The sequence below is a fragment of the Atractosteus spatula genome, chromosome 2 (genome assembly GCF_055471065.1).
Source record: "Atractosteus spatula isolate fAtrSpa1 chromosome 2, fAtrSpa1.hap1, whole genome shotgun sequence".
Taxonomy (NCBI): domain Eukaryota; kingdom Metazoa; phylum Chordata; class Actinopteri; order Semionotiformes; family Lepisosteidae; genus Atractosteus; species Atractosteus spatula.
Genome location: NC_142707.1, coordinates 57,006,192 through 57,022,254, shown reverse-complemented (window position 1 = coordinate 57,022,254; position 16,063 = coordinate 57,006,192). Strand labels below are relative to the sequence as shown.

Here is a 16,063-nt window from a genome sequence, read left to right as displayed (position 1 = left end):
AATCCTTCTAAACTAAAAATCAGTGTTAGTGAGTTCTAAATAAAGAGGTATCCAGGTAACAGTGAAACGGGCGGACAGTCTGGGGAGATCGCCCGTTTTCCATGTAAATAGTTCCCTGGTTCCGCACCCCTTGGTGTTTCTCTCGCTCTCTCTCGGGTCACCTGATCATTAGCTCGAAAGATTTGAGTGCTTTGTGTATATTCTAATGGTAGTGGGGGCAGGGTGTGTGGGAACAGGTTTGGTTGAAATTGCATTGGAGATCTATGTTCTTCACACCTGAAACATTTTCTCTGAAAGCATTTTCTTCGCTGTTTAACCGATCTTGTTACAGCATGTTACAGTTTACTATTATTAACCATATTAATTTTAAGTGCTTAATGTAAAATCTTGTAAAAATATATTTTCATTGTTCAAATATACATTAAGTCTGACTATCATATAATAAGTTAAATACAAAACTAAAGAAAAAATAGGGTTAAATATAATTCAAAATATTTTGCTAACAATGTTAACTGTTTATGAATAATAAAATGTATTAGCTAAGGAGTAGGATGGCACAGTTGTTAGTATGTTTTTTGTTTTGTTTCTTTTTCATAAATACAACAGTAGTACCTGATGTCTCAGTGGCTTTCAAAATTAAATTATGCATGCAAACCTGTGAACTAGAAAGATAACTAAGATATTCATCCATTTATAATGGTGGCAAAGTGGTTAGCATTGCTATCTTGCAGCACTGGGGTCCTAGGTTCAATTCCTGCCATCCTGTGTGTGTGGGGTTTACATGTTCTCTCTGGGTTACATGGTTTTTCTCCATATGTGTGATATGACTCCCTCTCGCACTCCAAAACATACTGGTAAGTTAATTAGTTTATGGGAAACCTGGCCCTGGTCTGTGTGTGTTTGTGTCTGTCTGTCCTGTGATGGACTGGCACTATGTCCAGGGTGTATTCTGCCTTGTGTCCGTTGCTTACTGGGATAGGCTCCAAATCCTCTGTACTGGATAAAGAGATTAGAAATGGAAGTAAAGGCACTGTGTGGATGGAACTATACACAGTGTTAGAAACCCACTATGAAATGGCAGCATCTCACTGAGAATAAAATATTTTATACTGCTGGCTTAAGGAAACAGCCTTTCCACCTCTCTTGCACATCAGTATCCATACCTAGTTATTTAAACAAATTGCCTCTAATTATAAACATCTTAATATGCTGGCTCTGTGGATCCGCATCAGCTATGTTTGCCCATTCCTTCAATTCATGTGCATCCAACACACAGTTCAATGCCAGCAACTACACATAATCTAAAATACAATCCTTATTTCAGTATCTATGTAAACATATAGTCTGTTAACTTCATCATCTTCATCAAAAGTATGCCTAACCCCATTAGGAAGTGTTCTTGTTATAAGTGTATTCCTCAGCTTTCCCCAAACTATCTTCTTCTTGCCAACATCTCTAGTCTTTTATCCTGCAATAACTCAGCCAACACTTAAATCTCCAAAAGCTGCTTGTGTTAATTTCTTTAAATCACAAATATCATGTGTAAATACTGGCCATGTAATACTCTGCATTGTGGAATAATAGTTTATTTTAAAGGGAACTAGAGAAACTAAGAACTAGAGAAATCAAGAAAGGCTTTTTTTCTAGAATTAATAAATGCACATCCTGTTCACTGGGGAAATTAAATCCACACTGAGCAATCTTCAATATGTTCAGAATATGACAGCAAGAATCCTATCAGGGATGCATTACACCTGTTTTCAAGTCCTTGCACTGGTTACCTATCAGATTTCGAGTCAACTTCAAAATCCTTATCCTCCTTATATACTGTCCTACAACTGGTATTATTGATCTCCGAATTATTGTACTTGACATGACTTCATTCAGCCTTTCCTGAACGTCTATGACAGGCAGAGAGAGTGCTGTTTCTGGTGCGATCTTTTACAGCTGACATTTCACTGTTTTAAACGAACAAGAAATTAGATTGCTCATAAATCACCTATTCTATATAAACACAGCGTAATTGCCCTCCGAAAATCTTCTTTTTCTTGTTCGTTTTAGAGACCTTGATCGAAACTGATTTTAGATGTCAGAAAGGATTTATTTTCTCTGTATTTCCTACATTGCTTTGTCGAGATTTTAACTTTATATCTAACTTAATATCTAGGCTCAGATTTCAACTATAAATCGTACAGTAATTAATAGCAGTAAATACTGATGTTTATACATAAAAAAGTCATGCCTTGGAGTATAGACCCCCAAAGGAATGCCATAGACTCAAACTGCAAAATAAACACATACAGAAAGAAAGTATTTGTATTGTAATTGCAAATCCTGGTACTGTATGAGTGATTGGTATGACTTTCCTCATTACAAATCTCTTATTAGAATTTAAATTTCTCTGTAACTCCAGGTCAGAACAGAGAAAATGTAACTGCCTTAAGGAGTTTACGATTATGAAAAATAGAAGGATAAGCATGATACGCATGTCTTCTGTCATTTTCTAAGTCATGTTACTGAGCACCAAATCTTATTGAGAATATGAATCCATTTAAGGTTTATACCATTAAAGTAACGGTTTATTCCATGCTGAAAATGTTTGTACCAGACTTTTTTGAGGCCTGTTTAATTGTGTCTGAAGTCTGATGTTGTAAATTTTATTGTTAAAAAGATCCATGAAAATGTCACTACTAAAGTTAGCTGGTACTGTTGGTACTGTAAGTGGCAAGTAGAGCTCATATTTTAGATTTTGTGTAGTTGCTAGCGTTGAACTGTGTGTTGGATGCACATGAATGAAGCGACGGACACAAGGCAGAATACACCCTGGACATAGCGCCAGTCCATCACAGGACAGACACAAACACACACACACACCAGGGCCAGTTTAAATCTAACCTCAGAACCTTTCTTTTCAGAAGACTTAGTGTCTGTATCTGCTTCATTTTCTAATTTTGGTAGCACCTCTACCTGCTTGTCTTTCTTATATGCATTTACTTTGTAATCTGTGGTCCTTTTATCTGTTTTTACATCTACTGTATTGCTTTGAGATGCCACCTTTAATGGTGATATATCAAATAAAGTTTTTTATTATTGTTATAGGGAAACATGATCAGATTGTCCCTGGTTCAGAAAAAAAAGATCTAAAGTATACTAGTTTGTCACTCTTCTAATTCCCTTTGCTAAATGACTTTTCATACTAATCTGATCAATCTAACTGCCAGTTTTCTGTGCTTTCTCTATCCTGCTAGATTTGCAATTATTCTGAAAATTTTCATCTTGAAATAACTCATTTCTAAATACCTTTTTCACTGTTAACATCTTGCAGCAACTCTGCGACAAAATATACACTCTGACAGTTCATCCTGCTACCAACATTAAATAAAACAAATCTTAAGATTTCTATATTTATGTCTTTATTTAGTGATTTCATTAGTGACAAAGGCTAAACTTTCTTGGAAAAATGTCTTTTATGTGTTGCGGAAAAAACTGACTTGCTTTAACAAAATATGTTTACAAATCCTTTCACCTGCCATTTTCGTAGTTAGAAATTATGGAACGCTCTATTAAAAGCAAGGGAGTTTTTATGTCCGTTGCAGTTCTTTTGCAACATGAATATAATTATATCGTTATTAATTTCTTGAGATACGCGATTCCATATTATATTCCCTTTTAATCAAATTCTAAAAGTATGCTTGTTGACTCCGGTATCGCGGTAGTTAAAGACTTCGATGCTTAAAATGTTTAGGGAGAAATGGAATACTGGTGTGTATGTTTTCTTTAAAGTACCGATACCAGCCATATACTGTATGTTTAAGTTCCAAAATTAATATCGTTTATGGACTTCACACGCGTTGCAGTATGCTCCTATTCTTTTTATGCTCAGGCACAAAGTAAAAGGGGATGCTTCATATTGCTTGACTAATTTTAAAAACTAAGTTAGAAATGCAGACGCTCCCTCGGTGCGCTGCTCTGGTGCGCCGGCTCTTACACAGTGCCTGTCTGCCGTAAGCGTTACAATATACATACCCAACACTGCTTGTACCCATCTGTCATGCAAATAAAACACCTTGAATTGAATTGAATTGAGGGGAGAGGGGGGGAATACTAAAGCCAATACTGGCTCAATACCCTCGATGGGCTTTGACGTGCTAATGCGTTGGTTTAAGAGTCCGGGTGTGGCAGGCTTCCAATGTCAACTCGACTCGATTGGAAGACAATGAACGTATTTTGTGATATTTAGAAATATAAATTTGTTTGGTGCGAGTGAGGTTTTATTTAATCTCTGACCAAGGGAAACGTTTCATTTTTTTCAAAGAAATGTTTGTTAAAAAATAAAGTCATAGTTCTATGGGATTCAATCACAGACCATGTGACATGGGAGTCACGAAACTACTGTAACACACAGCGCCACCAGATTTAATAACGCAATAAAAACGCTATAAAATAATGTGACTAGGCACAGAAAAAGTTTACAGCACAGTACGATAATAAATGCTGACCATGACTTTAGAAGCATAAATTACCTTACACTCAATTTAAACACAAGCTGTCTTTCTGTATGAACCTCTAAGCTGGTTCATACAGAAAATGTAGAAATGCATTAGCCTGATTATGATTAAAAAACACATAATTAAACACGCGTTTGCGATTTAAATCAGAACACGATTTAAATCAATATAAATGTTTATATTGTAACGCATACTGTCCAGCCTCCATTTCTCTATAAAAATTTACTCTGTTGCACACACACACACAATAGAAGGAGGAACCGCTGTCAGAAGGGAAGATATGTTCAAAATATCGCAAATATCGATCATGTTGCGATATTTTGAAATATAAAAGTCAATTGATTGTCCATAATATCGCTATTCTATTTTTTCGAAGAAATGTTTGTTAAAAGAAAAGTCCGGTACCAGCTGGATTTGAACACACAACCTACCAGTTGCTAGGCACGCACCTAGACCAGTCGGCTACAACACAGCTCGCATGAACAGGCAGGCGAAACAGCCCTACACAGCCCTGTCGCAGCACACGAATACCATTATTAAATTCCTTAGATACGCGATTCCATATTATATTCCCTTTTAATCAAATTCTAAAAGTATGCTTGTTGACTCCGGTATCACGTTAGTTAAAGACTTCAAAGCTTAAAATGTTTAGGGAGAAATGGAATACTGGTGTGTATTTTTTTCTTTAAAGTACCAAGACCAGCTATATACTGTATGTTTATGTTCCAAAATTAATATCGTTTATGGCCTTCACACGCGTTACAGTATGCTCCTATTCTTTTTATGCTCAGCTACTAAGATTTCCCTTCATTGGTAAATTCAATATCTACAACGGGCACAGCAAAGACGTTTTTACTGTAAGTCTTTCTACGACAGACCAACGGACCACGAGTGCCCCTGTCGGTCAACCAATCACTTACTGCGGTGCCACGCGTCATCTTGCGTCATACTGAGCGACGTCACCTGCGGTACGTGTCTGTGACGCACACTTTGAATGGCTGCATCTGTAGATTAACTGGCTTCTGGGAAAAATTGGCCCTGGTTTGATTTTATTTTTTAGATCACTTTATTGGCCATATACAATTTCTTGCATTAGGAATTTGTCTTTTCGCATACCCCAGCTTGCTCTCCATGAGACACACAGGCACACAGACAGGGAGAGAGAAGCTTGGGGGCAGAGTGCAGGGTCAGCCATTTATATGGCGCCCCTGGAGCAGTTCGGTTAAGGGCCTTGCTCAGGGGCAGAACGGAGTAGGATTCCTCTGCCGGCTGCGGAATTTGAACCGGCAACCTTCCAGCCACAGGCGCAGATCCTTAGCCACAGAGCCACCGCACCACCCTGTTTGTCTGTGTGTGCCCTGTAATGGACTGGCATTCTGTCCAGGGTGTATCCTGTCTTGCAGCCGTTTCTTGCCGGGTAGGCTCCAGCTCCCCTGTGACCCTTGCTGGATCAAGTGGAAGGGTTTGCCTCAAACTCAGTTCTTTAGGACTGGCTTCACGATTGTTTTACTGGAATAGCAGTGTAGAAATTAAACATTCAACAGCCAGATAAAGGACAAGCACTACAAAAGGAGAAAATTTAATTGCTTTCAAAGTTTGAGAAAAAAAAGTGTTAATTCACACTTAATATTATGTATGACATAGAGAATAATCAAAATGCACGTAATTAAGAAATGCAGCTTTATGTAAATGTGATGGTACTGTAGCTGTGAAGCCTAATACAGCAGTCAGACTCTGTTCTGATGTGTCTTTAGCTTATCACAATGAGACAAATCTATTAAAATACCAACCTGGTACATACAGGCATAACTTTAAATTTCAATTTAATCTTCTTACTGTATTGCATTCTATCAGTCAAAAGCTATTAGCACTTGCTTTCATTAAGACACCCTAAACCTTTAATACTTATGCAGTCATATGCAAATAATCATTAATGCAATTTAACAAAATAGGGCTTGTGCACTATACATTATTTTCATGCATCAGTTGTGTTCCAAAATCACTCTATGATAATAGTTGAATTAATATTGTGTACATAACTATGTAAATCTATTAAGTCTAATTTCTTTGATTATTTTGGTATTCAGCTCAGGATTCTTAAACATGTTTTTTTTTTGCCTTAGCTGTATTGACTTGCATTAAAATGACTCTATTATTAAATATTATTACAAGTGTAGTCACCAGACCAGTATCTTAATTATAATTCTTAAACCCCTTTCTTCAATTCAACGGATCTTATTCCCAAACAGTAAATCAAGGAAGAAAGAAATATCAAACTGTATATTGAAGACAGTATAAAGACAAAATAATTTTGCTGACCCTCTCACTAGTTTTAGTCTTTAAACATCAAGTTATGCCTATACCAGCTACAGGCAATCCCTTGTGTTAGCAAAGAATATTTTGTCCCTTGTTGGAATCCCTCTTAATATTCTAAAATAATATGAATAAAATCTAAATAACCTCACACCCAAATCTAATCTTAAGCCTACTTCTTAAAATGCCTTGCAGCTGCCTTTGAAAAAATACATACACAGTACATATTGTTTGCATACCTACTGTATATAATTGCATTTTAAGACTGACTGGAGTAAGGCCCTGCCCAGAGTAGGCATTCAAGTCATATTAGCTGCTTTGAAATCATACTAAAACTACAGTGCCTACAGAATGTCTCCACACCCTTTCCAAAGTAACACATTTCGTGGCCTAACTGCCTCAAATCAAGTTTAAATCAGCATTTATTTTACCTTTAAACATTGTAACACACAACTTCCAAGCGAAAAACTAATGCTCAAACATTCTGAAAAGCAATTACAAATGAAAATCTAGAAAATGATCTGCTTAAGAAAACTCCAAACCTTAAGTATACTGTACAGACAGGTGATTATGAGCTGCAGGAAGCTATGCATATAAGGGAGTATTAATGAAAACGGTTCTATGTACTTACCAAGTTCCTTACATTTATACTGCACATTTTACCACACACAGAAATTGCTTTAATCTAACCCACTTCATCCAGGACTGTATAGCATCATCTACATCGGTAACATGCAGCACGTCAGGAGGCCCACTTCTCACAGATAATACAGAATAAAATGCTTCACCAACTGAATTAAGGGAGAAAATTAAATAGGCCAGATTGGTGCAAGCCGGGGCTCAATTAAGTAAGGACACTGGAGCTAACACCCTTACTTTTTACGCACAGTGGCATAGGACTTTTAATGACAAAGTAGTCATTAAAGAGTACAAAGAATGATTCCTGGTTTTATGAGATTGTTGTACAGTATGTAGTAGATTTAAGGCTTTTATTTAGTGGTCAAGGTATATAAAATTCTCAAGTGTAGTATAGATAGGACCAACCCAGGGAACAAATTCATAACACATAATTCCTATATAATTGCTTACACTTATACAGCACTTTTCTGTATGCTAAACTCAAAGTGCTTTACAGGTAATGGGAACTCCCCTCCACCACCACCAATGAGCAGCTGGATGATGCGACAGCAGCCATAGTGCGCACAGTACACTCACCATACATCAGCTATTAGTAAAGAGGAGAACATAGAGACTAAACCAATTCATAAATGGGGATTATTAGGAGGACATGATCGGTAAGGGCCAATGGTAAATTTGACAAGGACACCTGGGTAACACCCCTACTCTTTTTGAGAAATACCCTGGGATTTTTAACGACCACAGAGAGTCAGGACCTTGATTTTATGTCACATCCGACGATGCCTTTTTACAGTATAGTGTCCCCGTCACTATACTGGGGCATTAGGACCCACACAGACTTCAGGGCGAGCGCCCCCTGCTGGCCCCACTAACGCCTCTTCCAGCAGCAACCTTAGGTTTTCCCAGGAGGTCTCCCATCCAGGTACTGACCAGGCTCACACTGCTGAGCTTCAGTGGGTTAAGCATGAAAGTTATACCTGAATACAACTGGAAATTAAAAGGGAATAATTTTAAGACTAGGGACACAAAAAAGTTCTTAAGAGCTGTGGGTATCTGGAATAAGTATCCCAATGTGGTGGTTGATGCCCAAACTCCAGGTTCCTTGAAGAACAGCTGCTGATCTATTTGATATGCAATATAAACTACAAATAGATACAAATAAACTACTGTGACTGTGGTAGAACTGACTGAAGGAGTGACATTTTCTCTTGGTGATGATACTGTAGGTATGAAAGTGCCCAGTCAAATCACAGTGGTCTCTGTTTCATCTAAATCCCAGAAAACCTTGGTCGACTTATCCTAAATCAGCAGTACTACAGCATGCCAGTTGTACACTGGTGCTGTTTCAAAAAGCCTAAATGCAATGGGAGTTTGGATTTTATATTAAAGTGTAATTTTTGAGAGCCTACTGAAACAGACTAAGAGCTATTTTTTAAATTTTGTATAAGCTCAAGCAGCAAGTAAAATAAATTATTTTGCATTGTAATAAACTTTTACACAAACAGTTACTTTTTCCAGTTGTGTCCAAAATGTATCCAGGTAAAGAATGGAAAATGGCAAAAATTGTACAAGAGTTAGATAAAAAAAAATTACCAAAAGTTTTCTCACCTGATTTCCTAAATCAACCACCTGGGAGTGACGAAAATAAAATCATTCTTATCTTGCTTGAGAGCTAAAACATGACATGTAATCTGGGATTACCTTGACTAGTAACCTCCTGAGCTAGGTTAGTAAATGGCTCAGCCTGGAATAAGCCATTCCTCATTCCAATGATTTACCAGTGCCCAGTATTCTAGGTTCCTTAGATCCGTGTCTACTTTACATTCCTCCATTTGGAGTTGCTTTGGTGATCACAAATCCAGCCTTAAAGCCCCTACACTCTCCGAAATCCAACCCCACAGACATCAGGGAGGCTAATTTACACACAGCATTCTTAATCTCAGTTTTAAAACCTTATGGTTCCCGTTTGCAATATGTACATGCAAATATACTCTATCTATCGTCCACACTTGTGTTTTTATTTTTAACTAGTTTTGAAAAAACTTTTAAGTTACACTGATCTGCACGTGGAAAATAATGCAAGATACTGACGTTCCACTCGCGTGTTAACGTGCAGGGATTCTAACGGAGAAGAAAGGATCAGATCACCATTTTGCTTGTGCCAGGGCTTTTATGCCCTTGATTCCATCTTCCAGATGAATCACTGCACAGCACAGTGTAGGTATTCTTGCAAGAAATCTTATCAACACATACCTGACTTCTAATTAGGGTGTTGAAATACACACTCGTTCTCACAGCAGATAATAAGAACCCCATGTGTTGTTGCTAATAATGACCTGCAGCATCACCTGCTGTAGAAAATAATGACCTGTGACACAATGCATTCTTCTGCAACATCTGGCTGTGTGAAGGGCAGCAATAAAGAGCCATTAGCCTGGAATAAGGAAAACTGAAATAACACTGCAGCACTTCTGCAGAAAGAAACCACTTCTGTCAGATAGCCTGGCATTGTTTTTCCCCCCTATTGCCTCTGTGCTGTTGATGCAGTAAATTAAAACAATTAAGCACAGTTTCACCGCAAAGGGTATTGTTCTGCTTGCACTCACTGAAACCTTAATCCAGCGCCTCACATGCAAGAAAAGACTGTAAGGTTCTGTAATGAGGCCAGCTGTTATTTTCCAGTGTGGCACAAACACGTTCATTTATCAGTTGGGTATTAAAGGTTCCATACTTATTGGTTTATTCTAAGTAAATGAACATCGGGCGCATAATTAACAATGGGGGCAATTTAAAAACGGCACTTTCAAACTTAAAATACAAAATATCTTTTAAAGAGATAGAAGAGAAGAAAAAAATAAGACAATGCTAGGTCACTGAGTCAACCGGTATTGTTTGAGCTGGGAAAATGCCCTCCATTCACTGATGAAGTTTTGTGATGAAGGTTCTCAACTGCCAGGCAGTGGTTAATGAAAACCTTTCTGTTGCTGCCCTAGCCCCATTAAACACTATGGTTACCTAGGGTTACCCTCAGAGGAAGGGTAAAATGCCAGGAGTGGATCTGTGCTTCCATCTATGAAACGAGTATTTAAAGTCACAACCTAGGACCACTTCCACTTTCCACTGTCATACGGCTCTAGTCTTCTATTACGTGTTTCTGTTTAGCGTGAGGCACTGCTGCATTACTCTACATGCTTATATGGGGAAAAACAAAACCAAAAGACAATTTTTAGAATCTTAATGCCCTAGATTTCCATCATGCTGCCAGCTAATATCACTTTGAAACTGTTTACGTTAACAACTAGAACTGAGCAAAATGACAGTTTTTAGAAAGTATAAATAGTTCAGGATTTTAACACTTTTTCCACTTCCAAGGCCTAATTTATCATAAGTCATTTACCAGATTTAAAATAAATCATCGGTACCTTTAACTGCAGCATTTTGACATACTCCTACAGCTTTTACCCTTCATTTGCCCTGTATGTATTTAAGTGCGTTTTAGTAAGTTTACCAGGTGTAATGGAACAAAAAACAATAATAAATTAAAAAAGCAGTATGAAACACTTAAAACAGGAGCACATTTCAAGGTAGGCTGCCATTCCCTTTGGCTAAAAGCTGCCAAGATTCCGGAAGTATCAGGAGAGAAGCCAATAAATAAAAGTCAGTCCCTATTCCTTCAATAACAGAGGTGTAACTAAACCCCACCGGATCAAACAACCCCTAACGACCATGGAATAATAGGATAAAAAAAATAAAACAGTGCTTAAAACAACTGACAGACCTTCTGCGTGCTGCAGTACAAGGAAAATGGAATCCTCAGAGATGATGTACTTGTGCAGACGCACCATGTTGGGCACACAGCGGGGGATGATGGTCTTTTTGTTCCTGCTGCACTCGCTACTTTTCCTCAGACCCTGACAGAGAACAAAAAGGTCAGTTGTACCCTCAGTTGCCTTTGGTGCATGCTGCGCTCTGTGTTTATCAACCAAACTAATCTATTCTTGTTACTCTCGACTTCAGAGAAACCACTCATCTGCTGCACCATGCCCCCAGTCCCCCGAGGCCCTGCTGATGGCATCTGGCGGGTATCCAGCGTACAGAAGATGGCACAAAGCTGCCATTAAAATCAATTACATGGGTCAATGTTTTTATTAGAGTATTTCTCAAACTAAGTCATCAGGATGGCACTTGCTGTTATTTTCCTGCGACCTTTCTGCACAAAGACCTTGTTAAATTGCAAAGTTTAAGGAGAGGAAGATCCAAGGCCATTAAAGGTCACAGTTTTATTGTTTTAACTACTGCTCTAGCGAGAGGGGGAAAAGGGCATCCGTATGACTTTATCATGAGATGTGCTGGTTATTGCTATTCTGTACATAACCTACACTACATCTGCGCCGAACACAAACACCAATCCATGCATGCAGTTGTGCAAATGTATTATTTCAGTCTCTAAATGATGTACATCAAGAAGTGATGTACTCATTTAACAGGCTAATTCGAATCCTTTTTATAACTGATTTCTGCCATTTTACCACAATATTTTAAGCGGTGCTAAGTATTTTATTTTTTTGCAGTCCTGATATAATTTTCATGGAACACTACAGTGATTATGTTTGAATAGGCTGTTCAATAAAAAGAAAAAGAACTCGGATGACACATGCTATTTCTCTTTGTTTAAACCCAATTTCGTTAAGGAGAAGAAAAATGTCTCAAAGAAAAGTCTATCACTATACTTTGGATGTTAAGTAACAAATGGAGGAAGATGGAACCAAGCCTTTTTACAAATGTATTCTAATCAGAGGGACCGATCACAAATTAAAGGCAGTGTGCACTCTGAGTAACAGTACTGGCAATGCAGATTATTTCGAAGTAAGGCTGTCACAGACAAAATCATGATTTTATATTATGCCAAATACAACTAATCTTTGAAAAACAATTCCCTGTTTATTATTTTAAAATACATTATTAAATGCCACACATACAAAATGTGTATATATTGTGCATAGACACATCTTCATTTACATATAATACATACAGCTTTATATCAGAAAAATAAACCAATGTGCCACTAAACATACGGCATATTTTACTTAGGTCTTGCACATCACATGACATTTTGAATTTTGCAGACAATTTCAATGTCATTATTGTTTCCAATGAAATAAACTACCCGTTTCAACAAGCTAACCTTAAAGGCATCAGAAATTTTAATTCACATGGTTTATTAGTAACATTAACAGCAATGTGGGTAACTTAAATCCATAAAATGTGTGTTGCACATATACTGCACATCTTACTTGTGAAAAAGATATGAAAAATCTGGCATCTTAATTCAGGGTTAAGGAAGCACAGATTTCAAATGTAAACGGACAGGATGGGAGCAGGGATAAGCAGAGGTAGCCCGCTACAGTATGTGCAAGGCAAGCCAAGCATGTTTTAGAGTTTTGGCCATGTTGAGAAGCCTGTCTCAGCTGAGCAGTCCGGAGGTTTGAACCTCTGGAACCAGGTTTCCCATGACATGCTTTGGTATGAATGGAGTGATAAGACTAAATGCTTTATCATACTGAGGGACTTTAAAGCTGTGAAGAAAAGGAAATTAAAAAAAGTACTGGGTTTAATTTTTAAAGGGAAAAAAAAAAGAGAACCTTACATAATTTTCATTTTTGCAAGATTCATTCCACAAATTTACAACCATTTAAAAATATTTTAAAAATTACATTGACCACAATTCTGTTCCCAGCATCACACATCTCTCTATTAAAATTAATAAAAAATATAAAAAAGTCAATATGTTTAGCTGCTGTTACATATAATTACAAACATTTTATCCATTTTCTCACCCATTATCTTTGCATCACATTTAGAGTGTCATGCAAAAGTATTCGCTCCCTTCCAATAATCTCTCATTTAGTTCAATTACAAATGGGTATGCAATTTTAATTAAAAGTAAACAACTGTAATCAAAATCTGAATGCTAAAACTGAACGCTTTTCATGGGTGAAAAAGTTAAATGTCAGGAAAAACTGCAAATAAAAATAATAAACCTAAAATGTTAATGGCATAACTATTCACCCCCTGAGACAGTACTTTGTAGAAAAATGTTTGTCAACAATTACAGTTTGAGAGGTTTTTTTGGTATAAGTCTCTATTCACTTTGGACTGCATGGAAATTGGATGGTGAAGTTTTCATCTATTCTTCCATGCAAACTTGCTCAATCTCTAACAAATTGGTGGACAGCAATTGTCAAGTCTTACCAAAGATTGTGTATCAGATTGAGATCTCTCAGATTTGGGTCATTGTTTTGTACAAAATATTTTTTCTTTCCATTTTTGGTCTTTAGTAGACTGAATGAGGTGTTTCTCTAAGATTTGCCTATATTTTGTTCCATCTATTTTCCCTTGATCTTGACAAGCTTCCCAGTGTCTGCTGATGAGAACGAACCCCATAACATAATTCTATCACTACCCAGCTTGACAGTAGGGGTGGTGCTAACTGGGTGATGCAGTGTTGGATCTGCACCAGACAAAGTTTGCATTTACACCAAAATATTACAATTTTGTCTCATTTGACCATCAAAACCGGTTGCCACATTTGCATAATCAAATAAATGTTTTATTGCAAATATCATGCAGGATTTGCAAAGGTCTGCCTCTCTTATAGGCCAGCTTTATGGAGCAACTGGGATATCACGACTTCCTCTCATTTCAGCCATGAACTCTATAGCTCTTTCAAAGTCACCATTAGTCTTTGAGTTCCATATCTAACTAACAACGGTATGTAACACAGTTGCATATAGTTTCATCCTTACCTAACTCGAAGCACCTGGAGAGGAATTCAGATCTAGGCAATGCCAGGATGGCATGATAAGCCATCCACTTCCATCTTCCACTTCTTGATGCACAACAGGAAGTTCAGTGGCTTTTAGATTTTTATACCCCTCTCCTGACCTACACCTTTCTACAATTTTATCGATGATTTGATTTTAAAGTGCCTTAGTCTTCATGGTAGAAATTCACTACTTGATTAAGGGACTGGTGTATTTATTCTGTCCTCACACTGACAGAGGCCACTCAACTTATTATGTGATTTGTCAAAGTAATTTGGAGCATCTGAATTTATTTATGCTTGCCTTAGTAAAAGGTGTGAATACTTAAGCACATAAACATAGTGCATGTGCATTTTAGGCTTTGATTTTTCTTTGAGATTTGTGCTAACATTTAACTTTTTTCATCTATAAAAGAAGTTAAACATTCACTCATATAAACACATAACACATCATTTGTAAAGCACAAAAAGGGATGTCATTGGAAGGGAACAAATTTTGTACTGTATGAAAATTTTATTTGCACCAGTGATTTATATATACAACAGTCACCGTTTCTGTCACTTACTTTCAAAATGAATGTCTCCTGTGTCCTTTTATCTATAACCAGCAGCACCTGAAGATAAAAAAAGAGTCATGAGAAAGCAAACAGCACAGTCCCTAAGTGCTCGACTATGTAGCTCAGTACATTTACACAAAGGGGTAAGGAGAACACAAAATGAAAGGTTTATCATTTTGAAATCACAAATAAACAATGCAAGTCAATAAAATGTAAAGCATAAACTTAAGATTGATGCATTTGAAATGTTATTTATGTGGTCTGGAGTAGACATACAGTTGTGCTGCAGAACGAACAGTTTCTTCTGCACATGTGAAGTCAAACCCCACTTTCACTGAAAACTCTCAAAACGTCAAGAGGAACAAAAACGTTAAACACCTTTAATACAACAGACGTAATTCACTGAAGATATAGAAAATAAACACTTTGGCATGTATAACAAAGTCAGAGGGACACTTAGTGATAGCAATGTTCAAAAACTACATAGACTGCAGAATGCCAAACAGTATATACCAACATTTAATTCCATCATGCCAACCTAACTAGAAAGAAGTTAAACATCCTTAATATTCACAAAATGAACCTTAAGAGCCTTAAGCATATCCAAGAAATATTAAATATTTAAGTTTAATTAAACATGCTCTGACAAAATAAGCATTCAATTAATTTATGTGTAAAATTCCATAAACAAAGAGCAAGATGATTTAATACATGTGCACTACACTATGAATTAGATGACAGAACTCCAAAATGCAGTAAGCTGTTCTTAAAGTGCTGCTCTGTAGATTTGTCAGACATCAAGAGAACAGACCAAAACCTTACAAAACATCATCAATTTCACTGTTACACAGTTAATGTTGAAGTAACAACTTTGAAACCAAAATACAATTTTAAAATGTTTATCTCTCCTAAGTCTTACTATACATGTTAAATTAAAGATTGTTAAATACATCTTTTTGATGTATTTTTGTTGTTATTTTATTTCTAGATTTTGAAAATCTCATCCAAATGTGTAATTTATCTCATGGAAACATCACAAGGCTTTAATACACCTTATGAACCTAAGGAAGCATACTAGAATTTTCATTTGGCTAAAAATGAAGACTGTCTAGCAAGCCACTATTTAAAATATGCTGAAAACAACTGACCTAATCACCACATCCCTTACCAATTATCGAACACTTCATTTGATTTTGAGCCCATCTTTAATTAGCTCTCGGCTC

At 36.9% G+C, this 16,063-nt stretch overlaps 1 protein-coding gene across 1 annotated transcript in view; it reads right to left on the bottom strand.

Moving 5' to 3' along the window:
- Positions 1-16,063, bottom strand: part of rps6kc1 (ribosomal protein S6 kinase B1) — a 98,400-nt gene that overhangs the window by 38,826 nt on the left and 43,511 nt on the right. The window contains exons 10-11 of the mRNA XM_088908796.1: positions 14,850-14,897; positions 11,239-11,371 (exon numbers count right to left, since the gene is read on the bottom strand). Coding sequence (XP_088764922.1) covers positions 11,239-11,371; positions 14,850-14,897 — 181 coding nt within the window. The remainder of the gene's footprint in view (positions 1-11,238; positions 11,372-14,849; positions 14,898-16,063) is intronic.